Source organism: Vanacampus margaritifer, chromosome 10 (assembly GCF_051991255.1).
Source record: "Vanacampus margaritifer isolate UIUO_Vmar chromosome 10, RoL_Vmar_1.0, whole genome shotgun sequence".
NCBI lineage: Eukaryota > Metazoa > Chordata > Actinopteri > Syngnathiformes > Syngnathidae > Vanacampus > Vanacampus margaritifer.
In genome coordinates this window covers 19,772,628-19,791,705 of record NC_135441.1, presented here as the reverse complement: position 1 = coordinate 19,791,705, position 19,078 = coordinate 19,772,628, and the positions used below count along the sequence as shown (strand labels likewise).

Here is a 19,078-nt window from a genome sequence, read left to right as displayed (position 1 = left end):
GGAGAAAAATAATTAGCAAGAAGGAGCTTTTTTTGCAAACGCCAACAGTTTAGCGTTTCTTTTTTTTTAATGTATTTACCGACACGGACAACATTAGGGATTAACTCCGCAAGGGTGTACGTTAACTTTTCAATGTCAGGGTGTAAATCTGTCTCAAGCTTTAAACCCGAGACCGTTTGTCTGTGATGATGTCTAAAAAAGAAGCGGGAAAGGGGGGGGGGGGGGGCAAGAAAACTCCGGAGACGTGCAAAAGAGCGTGAAGCGGTTTTTCATCCATCTTCCCTGACACAAACGGCGCCGGAGCATCCCGCACAAAAGTCGCCGCAGTGAACCTTGAAAGCTCCAAATTTTCAAGCACGCCGAGGACATTAACGCCGTCGCCCAAATGACCAGTAAAGTCATGTTTCTGACAGTCGTGGCGTGATTAACTCGGACAGATCTGGACTGGAAAAAGTGGAGCAGTCCAAAGTCATACTGCGGCTAATTCGCACCGCCACCGCCGCCTCGCGAGCGCGCCGCTGGCAAAGACGCAGATACGAGAGGACGGAGTGGACGGAACAAACGCGACTCCGGAGCCGTGATGTTAAGTGATGAAGATTCCAGATTAAAAATACGATTAGACAGGACTAAGGAGCAAACTTACAAAATATAACTTTTGAGAACTACAACCTACTGTGGTAGACGTCCAGGATCACATTCATCAACCGTTAAGTGGTTAATTAAGAGTAAAGTAATTAAGTGTAATGTCAAACAAATTTCATATTTGGCAATCATTAAGGCTCATTAAGTCAGAACAGTTCTTAAGTGTTTTAGGAGGTTAAACACAGGTCTGTACTGTGACAGGCTACTATATAAACATTCATTTTACTGACACACATCCGTAATTATAACATAATAAACATGTATTGTTTTTGAGAAAATTAATGGGAGGGATCAAAGCACACAAAATAATACTTTTTTATGCGGTATGATAAAACTAGTGTGTGCCTCCGGACAAATAAAAAAAAAAAAATTGGCATTTGGGCTGTAACTAACGATTATTTCAGTAATGGGGAAAATTATCTGTCGATTATTTTTCCGATTTATTTTTTTTTTAACAGAAAAGTACATTTTTATTTTGCATTAAAGTGGATTACAAATGCTGTTGTCACTATCTAATATTTTTAGAATTGATTATTCTATCAATTAATCAATCGATTAATCGAATAATCAGATACATTTTTATTTTGCATTAAAGTGGATTACAAATGCATTTTTTTCCTTGATTACCATTGAGTAATCAAGAAATCAGCAAATAATTACTGTTGAAATGCTGGAATCAGAACACTTGGACAATTTTAAATTCAAAAATGACTCGGTCCAAACGATTATTCGATTATCAATAGAGTTGTCGATTAATTTGATAATTGATTACTTGATTTGGACAGCTCTAGAATATTTATTGTTAAAACTAGTGTGTGCCTGCGGACAAATAAAAAAAAAAAAATTGGCATTTGACGTTTAGGCTGTAACTAACGATTATTTCAGTTATCGGAAAAATTATCTGTCGATTATTTTTCAGATTTTTTTTTTTAACAGAAAAGTGCACAAACATAAATTGATTATGATTCAGTTACCGGTTTGGTCTTTAAAGTGAGGAAAATGGGCAAAAATGTTTATCATTGTTTTCAAAAGTAAAAACAATTATTGTATTTTGGTTTGAAACAAAAATAAAGTACTACAGAAATCGGAGAATATTTTAGTGTTGTCACTATCTAATATTTTTAGAATTGATTATTCTATCAATTAATCAATCGATTAATCGAATAATCAGATACATTTTTATTTTGCATTAAAGTGGATTACAAATGCATTTTTTTCCTTGATTACCGTTGAGTAATCAAGAAACCAGCGAATAATTACTGTTGAAATGCTGGAATCAGAACACTTTTTAAATTCAAAAATGACTCGGTCCAAACGATTATTCGATTATTAATAGAGTTGTCGATTAATTTGATAATTGATTGCTTGATTTGGACAGCTCTAGAATATTTATTGTTGAGGAGCATTTGGAATTTTTTGAAAAAAGATACCTAAATGATTAATTGATTATAAATATATATATCATTACTGTGGTCATCGATTCCATTGTGAACGAATCGAATAATCGTTGCACCTCTAATAGACCCAAATTGAAAACTAGGATCTGGAGTTTTTCATGAATTTCACTTGAGTAGCAGATGCAAGTCCTATTAGGGAGTAACAAGAATCCTTGAATACTTCTTCCGCCCCCACCCCAAAAAAAAAGTCTGCAAATTGTTCAAAGAAATCAAAACTTTTTCACCACGTTTATGTATTCGCTGTAAACATGTATTTGCCTATAGTGATGTTAAATGTTACATTGGATGCTGTCTGTTGTCTCTGCCAGCATCCAAGTGTGCAAAAGCTCCTTCCAAATGTAGATGTGTTTCGCTGCGTTCAATCTCTCCCGCTAATGCCGCATCTCAGTAGGTGTAATTGCAGTGGCTTCGTACGCCCACCCTCTAAAAGTCCCCGTTTCTGTTCTATCCTTGCCAGCTTGTCTGTTGTGTGTGTTAACATCTCGGCACACAGCCTAGCTCTGTTCAGTTTTTTTTTTTTTCAGTATTTCATTCATCAAGCTTTCTGACATTTCAAACCGTGAACAATTGACGGGAGATTAACCGATAATGAAAATAGCCTTTAAAGGTCGCACCGAAGGCTACGGAAAGTCTTTTCCCGCCGATTTTAGAGTAAGTGACGAGCCAAATAAAAAACAGATAACCCATCCTGACTAAACTGAAAGATAAAATGTCATCGCACTCAAGAACGTTTACATTCGACGGAATCAAATGCTAATAAACGCTTCTTTGGTTTTCAGCACCGATTACAATCTGATATACTGTACTTGACTACGATGGATTTGTTTCCTCTTTATTTTTGATCTGCTTTTATATATGTTTGTATAGAAGGCTAATTACTCATTTCTCGTTCCTGATCGGGAAAAAAAATGTAAAAAGTAATATCTTGAAATAAGCCCCCCCCAAAAAAATCAATTAATCAATATTAAATCAATTTTCCCTTTTCATAGCCCGATATCGATTCATAAAACCATAAATCGATTGTTTCAAGATGTCTTTTTCTCATACATTCATGAGAAAATAGAATTTTGAAGGCCTAAATGTTTGTTTTTTTAATCTTGCTGTTTTCTTGAAATTTACTGTCACTTAAAGACAATTCTGAATCGTTGTCATTTATATTTACAATTAGTGAATGAGTTACTATTTTTATTATGAAAATTGTATTTTCATCTCATCCTTACCGATCGACGTTTGTGTAACACTTAAGATTATAACATGTTACTTTGATTAACAAAAATAAACTAAATCATGGAATCATAAACTTCTCCAGGATTTTTTTTTTTAAATAAATAAATAAATAAACTAAATCATTTGACTACTTTGGATAATATTTGTGGGGATTTGATCATTTCCTTGACTATTCAAGAATTGACGTTCCATAAATATAAGTATATTAATTGATTGAATTGAACTGAATCGGAAAAAAAAATCGAAAACAAATTAAATAGAACTCTTGTGAATCAAAACGGAATCAATTCAGGAAATTCGTATCCATACAAAGCACTAATATAAACATTAGGGGTATCAGGCGATTTAAATTTTTTAGAAATGGATTTTAGATTTTAGAAATACAGATATAAAATGCGTGATTAATCGTGAGTTAACTATTGAAGTCATGCGATTAATTACGATTAAAAATTTTTATCACCTGACGCGACTTAAATATTATTAAAAATTCGGGGTGCCAGGCGATTAAAATTTTTAATCGTAATTAATCGCCTGACTTCACTAGTTAACTCACAATTAATCACAAATTTTATATCTGTTCTAAATGTACAATAAAAAAAATGTTTTTATACTCTTATTAAGAAAAGTAGAAAAATGTTAAACTAATAGAAATAGTTCTAATGATTTTTTTTTTGTCTATAGCCGCCAAAGGCAGTGAATAAGTTAAGAGTAGAAGACATTATTAAAGAGAAATTGTTTATATCAGTATAAAGCTCAGCAAGATGAATACATGAAATCCCAAATCTGTATTCGCAAGGTTAATAACATGATTTTCTCAAGGGATTAATGAAGCAAGCATGCCACTGAAATGGTTCAAAAAAAAACGATTTCACTTTGAAGCGCAAATGCCACAGCTTTTAATTGTTTTGAATCAAAAAAGTGCAGAAAGGCTTTTTGTTTCATCTCAAAGCGTCAAGCGGCACACGCGTCGATAAATAAAAGTCTTCTTTCTTCGAGCTGAGGGTATGTAAAGTGTTTGTCTGCAGTCGCAAACTTGGTGTGACAAGTTGCATCTTGTAATATGAGCCCGTCTTAAGAGGAGCTGACAAGAGCTCGAGGGTAGATGTATGGTAAGTGCAGCGCGGAGAGGCATCGGGAAGGCACGCCGAGCGCCCCGTTGGGACCGCAGCCGCACGAAACCGTCTCTTCCTCTGGGCTTTCCATCATCTACTCAGACCCGTGTTACTGGCGGGACGGCCCAACGGATCGCAACGTGCCTCTCGCCATTAAAGGCTCACGTCAGTGACTTGATGACAAAGAGGATAAAAAGGCAACCTTGAGAAACACTCAAATGCTGAGACGGATGAAAATGTTAGCGTTGAATGCAACGTGGGTCGGACGAGACAATGTTACCAGAGTCTCGGAAAGTTTGGTATTTACATTGGAAAATCAAAAAAAAAAAAATAATCTGGGTGTTTTCCTAAATAGAGGGTGGGGGCAATATTCCGTGAACACAATTTGTGAGAAAAAACTCGTAAATTTGCCACTATAACGTGGCAAATTTGTGACTATAAAGTGGCAAATTTGTGACTATAAAGTGGCAAATTTGCGACTTTAGAAAGTGGCAAATTTGCAACAATTTTTGGGGGTAAATTTTCGATTTAGAAAGTGGCAAATTTGCAACAATTTTTTGGGGTAAATTTTCGATTTAGAAAGTGGCAAATTTGCGACTTTAGAAAGTAGGAAATTTGCGAGAATTTTTTTGGGGTAAATTTGCGATTTATAAAGTGGCAAATTTGCGAGATTTTTTTTGTGTAAATTTGCAATTTCTAAAGTGGCAAATTTGCGACTTTATAAAGTGGCAAATTTGCGACTATAAAGTGGCAGATAGACGGGGAAAGAATTGGGAAATTTGCGACTTAAGAAAGTGGCAAATTTGCGATTTATAACGTGGCAAATTTGCAATAATTTTTGGGGTAAATTTTCAATTTAGAAAGTGGCAAATTTGCGACTTTAGAAAGTAGGAAATTTGCGAGAATTTTTGGGGGTAAATTTGCGATTTATTAAGTGGCAAATTTGCGAGATTTTTTGGGGAGTAAATTTGCAATTTATAAAGTGGCAAATTTACGAGATTTTTTTTGTGTAAATTTGCAATTTCTTAAGTGGCAAATTTACGACTTTATAAAGTGGCAAATTTGCGACTATAAAGTGGCAGATAGACGGGGAAAAAATTGGGAAATTTGCGACTTTAGAAAGTGGCAAATTTGCGATTTATAAAGTGGCAAATTTCCAATAATTTTGGGGGTAAATTTACGATTTAGAACGTGGCAAATTTGAGACTTAAGAAAGTGGCAAATTTGCGAGAATTTTTTGGGGTAAATTTTCAATTTATAAAGTGGCAAATTTGCCCCAAAATAAAAAATAAATAAATAAAAATAAAAATGTTAGTAAAAAATATCACACAAATGTGATTGGACAAAAAAGAAATCGAACATCTACATATAAGCAGCCAAGAAAAACACTACATAACAATGAGAATAGACTGTTGGGAATAAATTAATACAATTTCATGGAACATATTTCAGCAATTCATCTTGCAAATATAGGTCAGTGTTTGTGTTTGTTTTTAGGCCAGCAGAGCAGACCTTGTTGGCCCACAACAACCACAAGTGGTGTAAAAGGACGCGTACGTTTGCTCTGACCGGTCAAGTGTGACCGCTGTCCTCCGAACCTCGGTACACACCAAGCAAGCAGACTGAGACCACTTGACGTGGGTTCCGCTTCTTCTTTTCGCAAAGTCAATTACAAGGGTGAAAAGAGCATTCATCTTTCAGCAAATGTAAAGTATAATTACTTGAGTGATGCTATCCTTTTAACTTTTATTTCGTATAGCTGGATAATGCAAAAAAGTGTCAGTCAAGAAAAATATGTTGTTTTTTTTCTTTTTACCCGATAGCATCTCACACACATTTTTCAACAGATTTACATAAACCTTTACTCATTAGCCTCAATTTTGATTATTTTTATTAACAACAATGACATAGCAATGCATGAGCATTTGTCTCTTAACTCATTCACTGCCATCGACGGCTATAAACGTCAAAAAATCATTTGAACTATTTCTATCAGTTTTACATTTTTCAGACTTTTGTTAACAAGAGTATGAATACCTTGATTTTTTTTTTATTGTATAAGAACAGATAATTTTTAATAATCTTTTCTGTAAAAATAAATAAATAAAAAGATTATTAAAAATATATATAAAATAAAGTAAAATTGTAATCATAATTAATCGCATGACTTCACTAGTTAACGCGATTAATCACAAATTTTATCTGTTCTAAATGTACAAAAAAAATCTAGGCTTTCATACTCTTGTTATGGAAAAAAAATGGAAAAAAAATTAAACTAATAGAAATAGTTCAAATGAATTTTTGACGTTGATTGCTGTCAATGGCAGTGAATGAGTTAATATCGCACATGATTAAACATTTTGTAAGGCAATTAAAAGAATGCTAATTATTTTTGTTGCTCTTGATTGAAATGAATAAATACTAACTGTAGTAGTTTTAATAAAGGCAACCGATAACCGTCATCAAGCAGACTTTAATGGTATCATAATCTCAAAATGGTTCAAAATGGCCGGCAGAACTTGTACTCAAGAGAAACTAATAATAATTCTTTGTTGTTGTTTTTTTTTTTTTAGAACTCCTCGAGCTTGACAGTAATGTTCCAGTCCAGGTGTATTACATGCTTATCAAAGCAAGCATTTTATTTTTAAACATGTATTTATTTCAGCCCCCTCTCACTTTACAACAGCTTTGATTACAATATCTATCGCTCACTCTTGTGCGGCGGCGTAGGCGTACCTGCCTGAAATAGAGAACACCTCTGGCGAAATGATAAAAACAACACTTTGATGAAGTCGCTTACTGACCTTTCCACTTTAAGGAGATGCACAGTAAAAGCTTTTTTTTTTTAATTACTGCACCTTGACACTCAATAATCACTCAATATGTGACATTTCATCCAATTACGGTATGTACGGTAGAATGGCAATAACAATACGAGATAAAAAAACAGTAGGTATGCCCACCTGCCCAAACATTAGGTACACTAGCTCAAGCCAAAGCAATACAATGAGCAATCAATTGTTCATCCGGAGCTTTGTGAGTAGAGACAGTGGGTGTGTGTGTGAGACATGCAAGCGGTGGAGAAACAAAAAGGTAGAAAAAGAAAGAAAGTTCATGCAAATACAATGTGCTTTAAAACCAGAAAATACTGAAGAAAAACGACCTTAAAGCTGTTCAGATTGTTTTTAGTGAAAATATTTTTTAAGTAAATATCATGTGGAATGTCATTTGTTGTCTTGGATAAGATGGATTTATTAAAGTTGGACTGGTTTGAATCAGTCGAGGAATGTGAAAATTATGTAAATATGTAAAACATCAATCTTAATTCATGACTTTTATTTTGAAAATGTGGCCATTTTTAAAGGGACTGAGTTTGAATATTTAAAAGTTGAAAAGTCAAGAAACGTGAAAATAGGAAGTAAAAATTTCCTAATTTGGGCTTTTATTTAGAAAATTCTGAAATTTATAAATGGGCTTCAGTTAGACAGTTTGAAGGTGGAAATGTTTTAATTCTTTAAGAAATGTTAACAAGACAACAAAATTCATGTTTTTTATTTTGAAAATGTGGCCATTTTTAAAAGGGACTGAGTTAGAATATTTTGAAGTTGGAAAGTCAAGAAACGTGAAAATAGGAAGTAAAAATTTCCTAGTTTGGGCTTTTATTTAGAAAATTCTGAAATTTGTAAATGGGCTTCAGTTAGACAGTTTGAAGGTGGAAATGTTTTAATTGTTTAAGAAATGTTAACAAGACAACAAAATTCATGGCTTTTATTTTGAAAATGTGGCAATTTTTAAAAGGGACTGAGTTAGAATATTTTGAAGTTGGAAAGTCAAGAAACGTGAAAATAGGAAGTAAAAATTTCCTAATTCGGGCTTTTATTTAGAAAATTCTGAAATTTGTAAATGGGCTTCAGTTAGACAGTTTGAAGGTGGAAATGTTTTAATTGTTTAAGAAATGTTAACAAGACAACAAAATTCATGGCTTTTATTTTGAAAATGTGGCCATTTTTAAAAGGGACTGAGTTCGAATATTTTGAAGTTGGAAAGTCAAGAAACGTGAAAATAGGAAGTAAAAATTTCCTAATTTGGGCTTTTATTTAGAAAATTCTGAAATTTGTAAATGGGCTTCAGTTAGACAGTTTGAAGGTGGAAATGTTTTAATTGTTTAAGAAATGTTAAGACAACAAAATTCATGGCTTTTATTTTGAAAATGTGGCCATTTTTAAAAGGGACCGAGTTCGAATATTTTGAAGTTGGAAAGTCAAAAAACGTGAAAATAGGAAGTAAAAATTTCCTAATTTGGGTTTTTATTTAGAAAATTCTGGAATTTGTAAATGGGCTTCAGTTAGACAATTTGAAGGTGGAAATGTTTTAATTGTTTAAGAAATGTTAACAAGACAACAAAATTCATGGCTTTTATTTTGAAAATGTGGCCATTTTTAAAAGGGACTGAGTTCGAATATTTTGAAGTTGGAAAGTCAAGAAACGTGAAAATAGGAAGTAAAAATTTCCTAATTTGGGCTTTTATTTAGAAAATTCTGAAATTTATAAATGGGCTTCAGTTAGACAGTTTGAAGGTGGAAATGTTTTAATTGTTTAAGAAATGTTAACAAGACATCAAAAACAAATCTAAATTGTAAGCTTTTTTTTTCCAAATCTGGATTTTTTTTTTTTTAATTGGAATGCGCAATTGAAGAAGTTGGAATGGTATGAATTGTTAAAATGTGATCAACTTTTGTAACGGAAATGAGCTGAACAGTTCAAAATTTTGGGAATGTGAAAAATAGTATCCCGCAAGGCGTGAATTTTATAACTATGTCGAAGTTGGAATTGTTTGAATCGGTCTTGAGTTGTGAAAGTATACTTCAAGGGTAAACATTTTTGAAGTTTTTCAGTATACTGTAAAATAACAAAACTGCTGGAAATATTGACACCATTGCAATAATTTGCTCTTCAAGTGCTCACAAAGTGTTTCGTGTATTTCAAACGATTCCGGTTGTGTTTGAAATGAAGGTCACTAAAGTGCTTTTAAGGAGAAAAGTGTCATTTGCTGTATTTGAGGAAACCCGCATTTGGTCTGATTTGTATTGGTAATGTAATTGAAACCAGGGGAACACTTTTCAACCTGACACATTCAGAAGCTCCGGAGTGACTGTAGGGCGAAACCCGAAAGATTCTGATAGAGCAGCAGCAAGCCGACAACACTTGGACGACACAAACATGAGTGACAAACGACTCCGTCATCGACCATCTGTCAGGCGCCGTCAGGAAGGACAGTTTCCTTTTTAATGCCTCTCTCCGTCTTACGGTAGAACTCTGAAATACTGTATGTGTTATGAAACGGATTTGCAAATGTATTGTCCTCTTTGTTAGCGCTGAATCGACTAAATTAATAAATCAATTACAAAAAAGTGGAAGCAAAAATCTCTGCCTTGAAGGTTTGCAAGGTTTCATTTTTCCACACAGACGAATATTACTGCAAATACACGAACCACTCCAAGTAAGGAAAGAGTGTGTAAAAGACAGAATGTCCAAGTTGGCAATCATTCCATACTTACAAAAAATGAAGAAAACGCGCAATATGTCTAATGCAAAGGAGTACTTGCTACCCGCTAGCATGTCTACGACCACCAACACAAGGTAGCATTTTACTGTTAGCTAACTTAGTATAGGCTACTAACACTGAAACTCTTTTTAACGTCCCCTTCAATGGTCTAGGTGCACTTGTTATTGTTTTATTAAATAAACTGCAACAAAATAAACAAACACATTATATATTAATAAATGATGTAGCCACAACTAAAACCCAGGTAGTCAAAAGCGCTAGCTAACTAACCTGAGCTAACTACACTCTTGGTAACTATCTGCACCTGACATGAACATTTTGTATTAGTATTGTTGTTTAAAAAAAACAATTCTGTTTTGTTTTGTTTTTTAATTATTATTATTGTTCAATTAATGGATGGGATAATCGGTAGAATACTAGATTCTAAAAATATTCAACAGATTCTAGCTTAACATACCAAATTCAATGTTTCCAATCGCAAAGGCTGCAATTTGGGAGGGGGGGAAACTATTTTATTTTGGCCGGTTATTATTTTTGATATACTGGAAAATAAATGCATATTTTGGTTGATTGGTTGGTTGGTTAGTGTCTAAATAACTTCAGTGCTTAAGAAGTGCAGTCCACATGTTTACAAATCATTGTTGCAAACATGGAAAGTTGAAGTGATAAAGAGCCACAGGTTTGTTTGCATTATTTTTGAAAATCTGACATATACGGTACTTACGTACGCTTAAAAGACTGCAAGTCAAAGTGTTTAATGAGTTACCATCTCGTGAAGTGGATAAACTGTATTTTATATTAATTCATGGTTCAATTGCATTTAGTTTAGGGAAAACCTAACTTATTTTTTATTTTTTATTTTTTTATTTTTTTTAAGGAGAGCTCAGTATTGTTCATTCGATTTGACATCATCATTGCTCTCCTTATTAAAAAAAAAAAAAAATTAAAAAAAAGTTTTTTTCTCTTTTTTTTTATTTTTTAATTTTATTTTTTAAATATATATACATATATATATATATATATATATTTTTTTTTTTTTTGTATGTGGGTGAGCATGTGCATGTGCGTGTGTGTGTGCGGGCGCGCGTGCATTCATCAGTTCACCTAAAGCCCATTAAAAAAAATCCCATACTAATAATATAATAATATAATAATAATATAATATAATAATAAATTGCCAAATGCAGAAACATCAATGTAAGTTATCACGATGTAGTGGCTCTCGCTAACAGACAGAATTAAGTAACCAGAATTAGGTTAAAAAAATTCTATATACGTAGACCATGTTTCTATAAATTTTGATATTTGGTTTTTATTTGAGGCAGATATTTTTTCCATTAAAAAACCTAGGGAAAACCTAACTTATAAAACCAAAACATTTATGCATAATGTAATGTTTGTTAAAAAAAAATACAAGGGAAGGGGGACCTTGAAAAAAGAAAAAACGCATGTTAATTATTTTTTTTTAAATATTTCAGCCCTAGCTCCTATATATCGTCACCCTATGTATTTTTTTTCCTATCAAAAATGTTTGTTTTTTTGCCTAAATCAGCTCCTCATAATGCAATTGGTTCGATCTTTGTGTTTCCTGAAAAATCTGAAAAAAATGACTTAGGTGATTATTTTAAGAAGGCATCGATATGAACTTTTGATAAATAAAAGAAAGCCCACATATTTTTTTAATTGTAAGAACAGCAAAAAAAAATTGTATTGTTCCTACAAGTTTTTGCTATTTGTTTGTTTCATTCTTTGCCGCTGCTTCCTGCGCATTTTTAATGTCAGATTCACTTTTTCCTCACTGAACATGCACACCCACCCGTTCATAGTTTTGAATGCAAAGTGGCAATTTCCTGACACGTCCTTCCGGCCAACCATGTTGCATTAAATGACACGCTTTTTCCATGCTTGCTGAAGCCACCTGTAACATCGTGCATTTAGTGCAATCCTTGACCCCGCCTCATGCGTCCCCATCTGCGCTCGCTTTCTCGACTTCTTATCAGCAAGGACGTTAGCGTCGAGTGCAAGCGCACACACCGGCAGTCGCCGTCGCTCTCGTCCTGTCTGGCACCTGCGGCCCAGGAAAAAAAAAAAAAAAAACTACCGAGCCTAATCTTGTATCTCTCAGCTGTTGCCAGCTTGAATGTGTTTCCAGCAGCGGCCAACAGCTTTATCTGCTACCTGCAGAGAAAAGCTAGAGGGAGCATATCTGAAAAAAACACACACATGCAACATGCTACCTGCACACAACACACAATACAATCATGCGCAACGGCAAAAGGCAGATGTGAATGTGTGTAATCACTTATGTTTAGCCTTATTTAGCCGGCAGCATATATTGTGACTTAGACGATGAAGATGAAGCACTGCAGCAGCACTAAAGATATATTCTTTATCACTTGATGGCGCAGGGCTTAATTTTAGAGACAGATTTCCCTATTTTAATAGTCCGGCCTGAAAGATTTATCAGACGTCGCAGTAGCATTTATTCGCACGCGCTGGGGAAAAAAAGGGGCTTTATAGAAAAATAAGAGAGCAGAGCAAACAGTTCAGTTCAGTTTTTAAATCTTTTTTCCATTATTAAAGTTTAATCTTATGCAAATGGTGCTCAGGCCACAATAAATGGCATTTAACGTCAAACACAAATATACATTAAATACTACTCAGGGAACTGGGAGGAGGAAGTGCAAGAAAGCAATTAAGGAGTCAAACTTTTGTGAATTCAAAATATAGCAGAGCATACTTGCATTAATCAAATTATTATTATTATTATTTTTTAAAGGTTTTTAGCTGTCAAGGTTCCCCCTACACACATTCATGTATCCAATCCCTGAGAAGTCCTCACTTCATCGACGTTTCACTGTGCAATCCATCTTAATCAGCGAGCCCATCAGAGACAATATATCCTCCCCTCCATCTCGCCTTCCTTCGCCGGGCCAAGTGATTGAGGGGTGTAAAGAGGAGGATGCTTTGGCCTAGCGTCTCCTCCCACTTCGCATCGTACCTCCCCCTTCCCCACCTCCACAGCTCTTAAGTGCTTGTGGGTTTTTATGTTTGTAATGTTTTATAGGCGTGGGCAGAAGCCAGGGGCAGTTAAAGTGTAGAAGCAAGGAGGGAGGGGGCGGGCCAGGAGGCGGAGTGGGGAATTACTGTAAATCCAATCTTTATTGAGAGCGACGCAAACGACATGCAGCGCCCGCCCACATTCCTGCAACGCCCCGCTCGCCTGATCAATCAGGGCGTGCTGACAAACGTCGTAAATGTGCATTCATTGCCGTGTATCCTGCAGGAACGTTTTAAATGGAAAATTATTTGGATGCCGTCACACAGGTAGAAAAAAAAAAACAAAAATGACAGTTTTCTCCCTTTTGATCAAATGTTATATATGTAGCAACAATTGGCTAAGATTATTTTCACTTGTTGCTAGCAGGGTTATTATAGTTCTGGAATTTTTATTTTAGTTAGTTTTGATTTTGTTTTCAGTTTTGTTATTTAAATTTTGTTTTAATTTTTTAATGCTTAGATTTTGTTTAGTTTTAGTTAGTTTCAGTATTAGTTTTCATTTTTTATTAATTTAATTATTTTTAATGTGCACGATATTTAATAAACACCATGATAAAATGAAAACATCACTTCAGTGTGACACACTTTCAAACGTCTTTATTCCGGTTAATATCGAAATAAATATACTTAAAATCAAATTTAAAATCATCCCCAAAGGCTCATGTATTAAATTAATTACCAAAGCCTAAAACGACGATTTTTGCTATAATTATAGTTTTAGTTTCAATTAGTTTTTTTGTTTAGTTTTTTTCTTTTAGTTGTAGTTTTTTCGTTAGTTTTCTTTAAGTAAAATAACCTTGGTTGCTAGGCAGAATTCATAGGGCACAAAGACAACCGCCCCACTGACCAATAAAAATATTGGTACAGCTTAATCCAGTCACATTCTTTAAGACAGGGGTGTCCAGACTTTTGCATTTGAGGGCTGCATATAGAAAAATGGAAGGATGCAAGGTCCACTTTAGCATTTGTTGACTATGCTAAAAATCAATCACGTAAGCAATTCTATTTATAAAAGGTGATACGATTTTGCACTGAACAGCAGTCGAATCCCATTTAGATATTCAGAACCAAAACCCAAACAACAGACTAGAAAATGGAAGAAACTATTTTTGCTTTTAAAATTGCATTATCTTTAGTCACTAAAATGTTTTGAAGAGAAATAGTGCTATTATTGTAGAAATTGTTCATTTGTATCTTTGCATTTTTAAAAAAAGCTCTGCAGCAGAGTATAAGAGATCAGACAGGGCCATGTTGCAACAAGTTTGTTTTGACAGTGTTTTCACCAGGAATGTGAATATCGATGAAACTATATATAAGATATATTCTAAAGCTAATGGCTGCAAAACGGAAACAGATACAAATGTTTGTTTTTTTTCCTGATGAAAGAAGAGACTCTAATCTTTCTTTTGGTACGTCCCGTGTTTTTATAGCAATAGAACACAATATTCTGTGGGCCTTGCAAAAATCAGTCAAAATCCAGGAAACCAGCCGGGAGCGAAGGGGGTTGCTTCAGTGAAAATGACTGGGAGTGAATGAGTTATCACTCAACCTATCTAGACACTATATAAATAAATAAAATATAGATATATATGTATATATATACAAAAAATGAGCAAAATGAAGCATTTTTCCCCAAAAAACAGTAGCCTTTACAATTCGAAAAATTACATTTGAAATTGCGATGTCGATTTGAATTTGACCTTATCGTACCTAGTATGCCCATTTCTGCCAACGGAAATGCTTTAGTAGAGCCACGCAAAGCCGAGTAGAGAGTCACGGACACACTCAGGAAAACACTCCCAGCACTGTGAGGATTGTGAGACAGGTTTATATAGACACATTCATTTGAATCACTTCTCTATATTAAATATAAAATATTTATTAGGGCAAGAGTCCTCCCTTCATTTAATGCAATGTCACCACTGGTGTGTAATATTGTACACATTTGGGAGTATTTCTGTGTGTTCTCTGGCCATAAAGAACTCACCCCACCTTATATTGGTCTACCAGTCAGATAGTATGGCGTATAATTGGCCACAGTTGGCTTCAAGTGAATGTTTGCTGCCTGCCTAAGGCTAAATGATGCCGCCACAAAAACAGCTACAGTCCGAGCCGCACGTCAACCGCTAGTTTAACTGCTTTCCCCACGCACCCGCTTGCCCGCCAGCTCCGTCACAAGAGAATAAGTTTGCTTGTTTTATTTTCTTAAATAACGCACCCTTTTTTTTTTATATATATATATATAATTGCTCTCTTGTCCTTAACTGTCTGCCCAAAGTCTCGTTTGAACGTCACGCGTCGAAGTGACCTCGCTCAAAGCTTCTGAGTCAATCAGTTAGTCAGCACGTGAAAAGGTCGGCCTCTTAGTCAACAAAGGAACGCGGAGGATGTCGGCGGGACAGCAAATCAGTCAGACAGAAGAAAGGATGGTCGGACGCCGCAACCCAAAAACCTTCCGAGGGCGCCCTGTACCTGCCTGTTGCCATGGTGATGCCGTCGGTGATTTGCATCACTTTTATCTTATTTTCTTCCCTCTTCCAGTCTCCCATCTTTCTTTTTTGTCTGAGTTGTGTGTCTGACAGGCATGTTTTCTCTTTTTGTTTTGTTTTTTTTAAACCCCTCCCACCTCACCTTTCCCCATCCTCTCATTTTAATGACACTTTCCTTTACTGGTGCTCCTGCCATTTGCCAAGTCGTAAAAGCTTTTGTAAAACGTGCACAACACGCAAAAGTTGTCATCGCGGACGCAAATTACCATCACATTCTGTATACAAGCGCATAATCCCCTCTGTTTGTGTGCACTTTTAATGTTTGCCGACACACACACAGCAGTGATGCCGCAAATTAGAGCGAATGATCCACACACTCACACACTCACTCGGATGTTGGCACCTGCTGACTGTCAGCTGCCAAATGGAGATCTATCATTTTCTGCTACAGTCTCATCATCAAGCATCATTTAGACATGCTGGCCCGCCTTTTCCCCTCCCTTGACACACTCCTGTGCCAAGACACAGATTACATTTCTCCCAAATGCATTAACAGTTTTGTGGGGAAGGTGAAAGGCTCATGAGTGGGATACCACCGCCATCTAATGGTTACTTTAAGGCAGTCTTTCACAACTTGAATTGAGCGAGGTACATTTTACATGAGAAAAATCTCACAACACTCCACCAGACATACACAATTTACATGTTTCAATTTACACAAAAATGTGCATACTCAGTGTACATTCTCAGCCCGTTCTTTTGCACGAATTGGTAACAGATGGATACACAGGTAAATTGACCCTGTGCCATCTAGTTGAAGAGCATTATATTGTTTAGCTTGTCATTAAACATTACCGGTATAAAGAGATGATTGAAGAGACATAAGTTGTGGTAGATAAATAACTATTTTCAGATCAAATAAAAATTACTGAGAATACTCATAGCATTAAGCTGTTTTTCATCATTTCAGCTAACACAGTGTGTCGTTAGCTAGTGTTGGAAATATGGCATTTTACCTATATTTTTAAAAGAGTAATATACAATTCGGCTCCAAAAAGTTAATGATCGATCACTTGCAAAAACATTGTATCGTTGATCTAGGTCAGCCTTGACAACTTTAAGTAAATGCCATCCACTGCCACTGTTTATACAAGATGTATTTTGGGCACGGTGAGATGTTTGTGCGACTTTGTTTAGCAGGTGCGGAAAACAGGTTAGGAGATTTCAACCAATCAGTGGACTGCTGGACGTTTTTTGTAATGACTACCATTGGGCCTCGTTTTGTTTTTTTCTTCCTCACCTATTTTTGCTTTTTTTTCCCCAACTAAGAAACCCGGTACGCTAATTAGCAAACCGTCAGGCTTCTTATTCTGTCTCCCTCTGTTGGTCACTGGTATTTTTTGTGACTGTGAAGACAAATTCTTTGTGTGTTTTTTACATACTTTGCCAATAAATCAGATTCGGATTATTTTAAAGCCTCATTTTATAAATATGTAGCTTTTTTTTTTTATTCATTCAAATATGGCTGGATTTTTAACAACACTTTTCTCTGCAGTATGCCAAATTTAGAAGACATTTATTTTCAAGGGACTTTGAGTGAGAAATTGATCATTTCCACCACCTTTCCTAAATTAGCTGCTGCACAATGATTTGGAATCACTGCTTAATTATCTTGACTCACACCGACTTTATCTAGAGTCAGTTCGCTAAAAGCAACATTTACAGTCTCACATACCTGCGTTGACAATGGCATCTACCTCCAGCAATGTGATGTTGCCACTGTAAACCGAGATTTTCCCATCAAGCTTTTCATTCCTGGGATAGCGAGTCACTTCAGGACAACCTAACATAGAGATAGAAATGAGCAAGGCTGTAGCTGGTGAATTACACCGATTATAGTGCAATAAATGTAATGGAAGACATTGTGGTGTTGGTTGTCAGACCTCCAGCATGAGTCCAAGGTGGGATGTCGCCCAGCCGTACAGAGTCAGTCCTGTAGTATTTGCGCCTGACGTCCACAGGCTGAGACAGCAGGAATTCTTGGAGAAACAATGGAAAAGATACATATTTAACTCAATTAAGGGGGGAAAAATAATTTAAAATTTAGAGCAATAGATTTCACTAAGAATATGTTCTACCGCCATATTTAAGTATTTACTCTGAAGGCAAAATGGTTTAAAAAATGAGACATGCAACAAACAACAAGAAACATAACTTGGTGTCCTCGAGGGCTGAAGTCCTGCAGGTTTTGGATGTTTCCCTACTCCAACACTCCTGAAGCTCACCAGCAAGCTCTGCATAAACCTGATAGTGATCCTGTTCATCTGAAACAGGTGCGTTGGAGCAGGGAAATATCCAAAACCTACAGGATTCCGGCCCTCGAGGACCAAGTTTGGGCATCACTGCACTACACAATCTGACTCTGGAAGTGATTTATTTATGTATTATTTATTTGAAGTTTACAAGATTTTCCAGTTAGAAAAGTTTTACATTTTATTTAGTCAAGACCAGTAAAACAAAGTGCATCCGTCAACCTCACCCTTGATCTCCTTCCATTCGCCCCCAGTGGAGTTCAAGTCAACTTTCATGGCTGCCATCGCCCCAGTGTAGAGAGACGCTGTCAGCGCGCACGTGCCAATGACAGTGCCCGACCTAACTCGCTTTCCAGGCGGCGAGGAGAAACAATTCCCCTGGGTGGACCTCCAGCGGGTTGCGGAGGTAGTTGTAAAGTGCGCGGTGTTAATATGGCCGCTGACGGGACTTGTCGCTGGCTTGGGTCCCAGTTGGACCCTTCCAGGAGTTAAAATAATATGCTTGAACCTGACACCGGCGGCGACCACACGGGACACGGGCCCACCGGTAGAAAGTAGCGGGGCTCTGATACGTGAAAGTAGGTTTAATATTTGTATCGCCATCTCAATAGGTAGTGGGACGTTTTACTCAAGCTCCACAAAAGGTTACGTTTGTGTCAAATACAAACGCAGACGTCTGGTTTCGTTTTCGCTAGCCTACATCTACTTCTCATGTGCCATTTTTGTTTTGGTTCTGTGGAATGTACCAATACACTTATAGGGGGAGGCGAATAAATTGTAGTAAAGGATTTTTGAGAAATTGTCGCGTCAGGGATCATATTGTACCAATTAATAACACCCAAATTTGTCAGTTTTATGTGAAACGTGTTTATTTTTCTTACAACTCGAACTGTAGATCCCAATTAATAAAACTCAGAATCGAAGCGACCAACTACTATAAACTGGTGCTCCCTTTAAGGACTGTAGGAAATTTGACAACTCATGAGTTGCCAACACACAACACAAAAATAAAATAACAATTTAAAACGCATGTTTAACTCGGGTGGGAAAACTTTTGTCCGAGGACTGCAATTATTATTATTATTATTATTATTTACGTTATGTAAAAATAATAATAATAATATATACAAAATGTGCATGTGTATAAGTGGAAATTGGCTCCCTCATAGTTTATTTTTGCCTAATATTGTTAAATGTCATTAGGAGAATACTT

General features: G+C 35.7%; 1 protein-coding gene across 3 annotated transcripts in view; it reads right to left on the bottom strand.

Annotated features, from left to right (window-relative positions):
* Positions 1-18,584, bottom strand: part of macrod1 (mono-ADP ribosylhydrolase 1) — a 163,683-nt gene extending 145,099 nt beyond the window's left edge. For all 3 annotated transcript variants that reach the window (XM_077577458.1, XM_077577457.1, XM_077577459.1), the window contains exons 1-3: positions 18,093-18,584; positions 17,497-17,592; positions 17,289-17,396 (exon numbers count right to left, since the gene is read on the bottom strand). In XM_077577458.1, the coding sequence (XP_077433584.1) occupies positions 17,289-17,396; positions 17,497-17,592; positions 18,093-18,468 (580 nt within the window). In that variant the 5' untranslated portion in view covers positions 18,469-18,584. The remainder of the gene's footprint in view (positions 1-17,288; positions 17,397-17,496; positions 17,593-18,092) is intronic.
* Between the last annotated feature and the right edge of the window lie 494 nt (positions 18,585-19,078).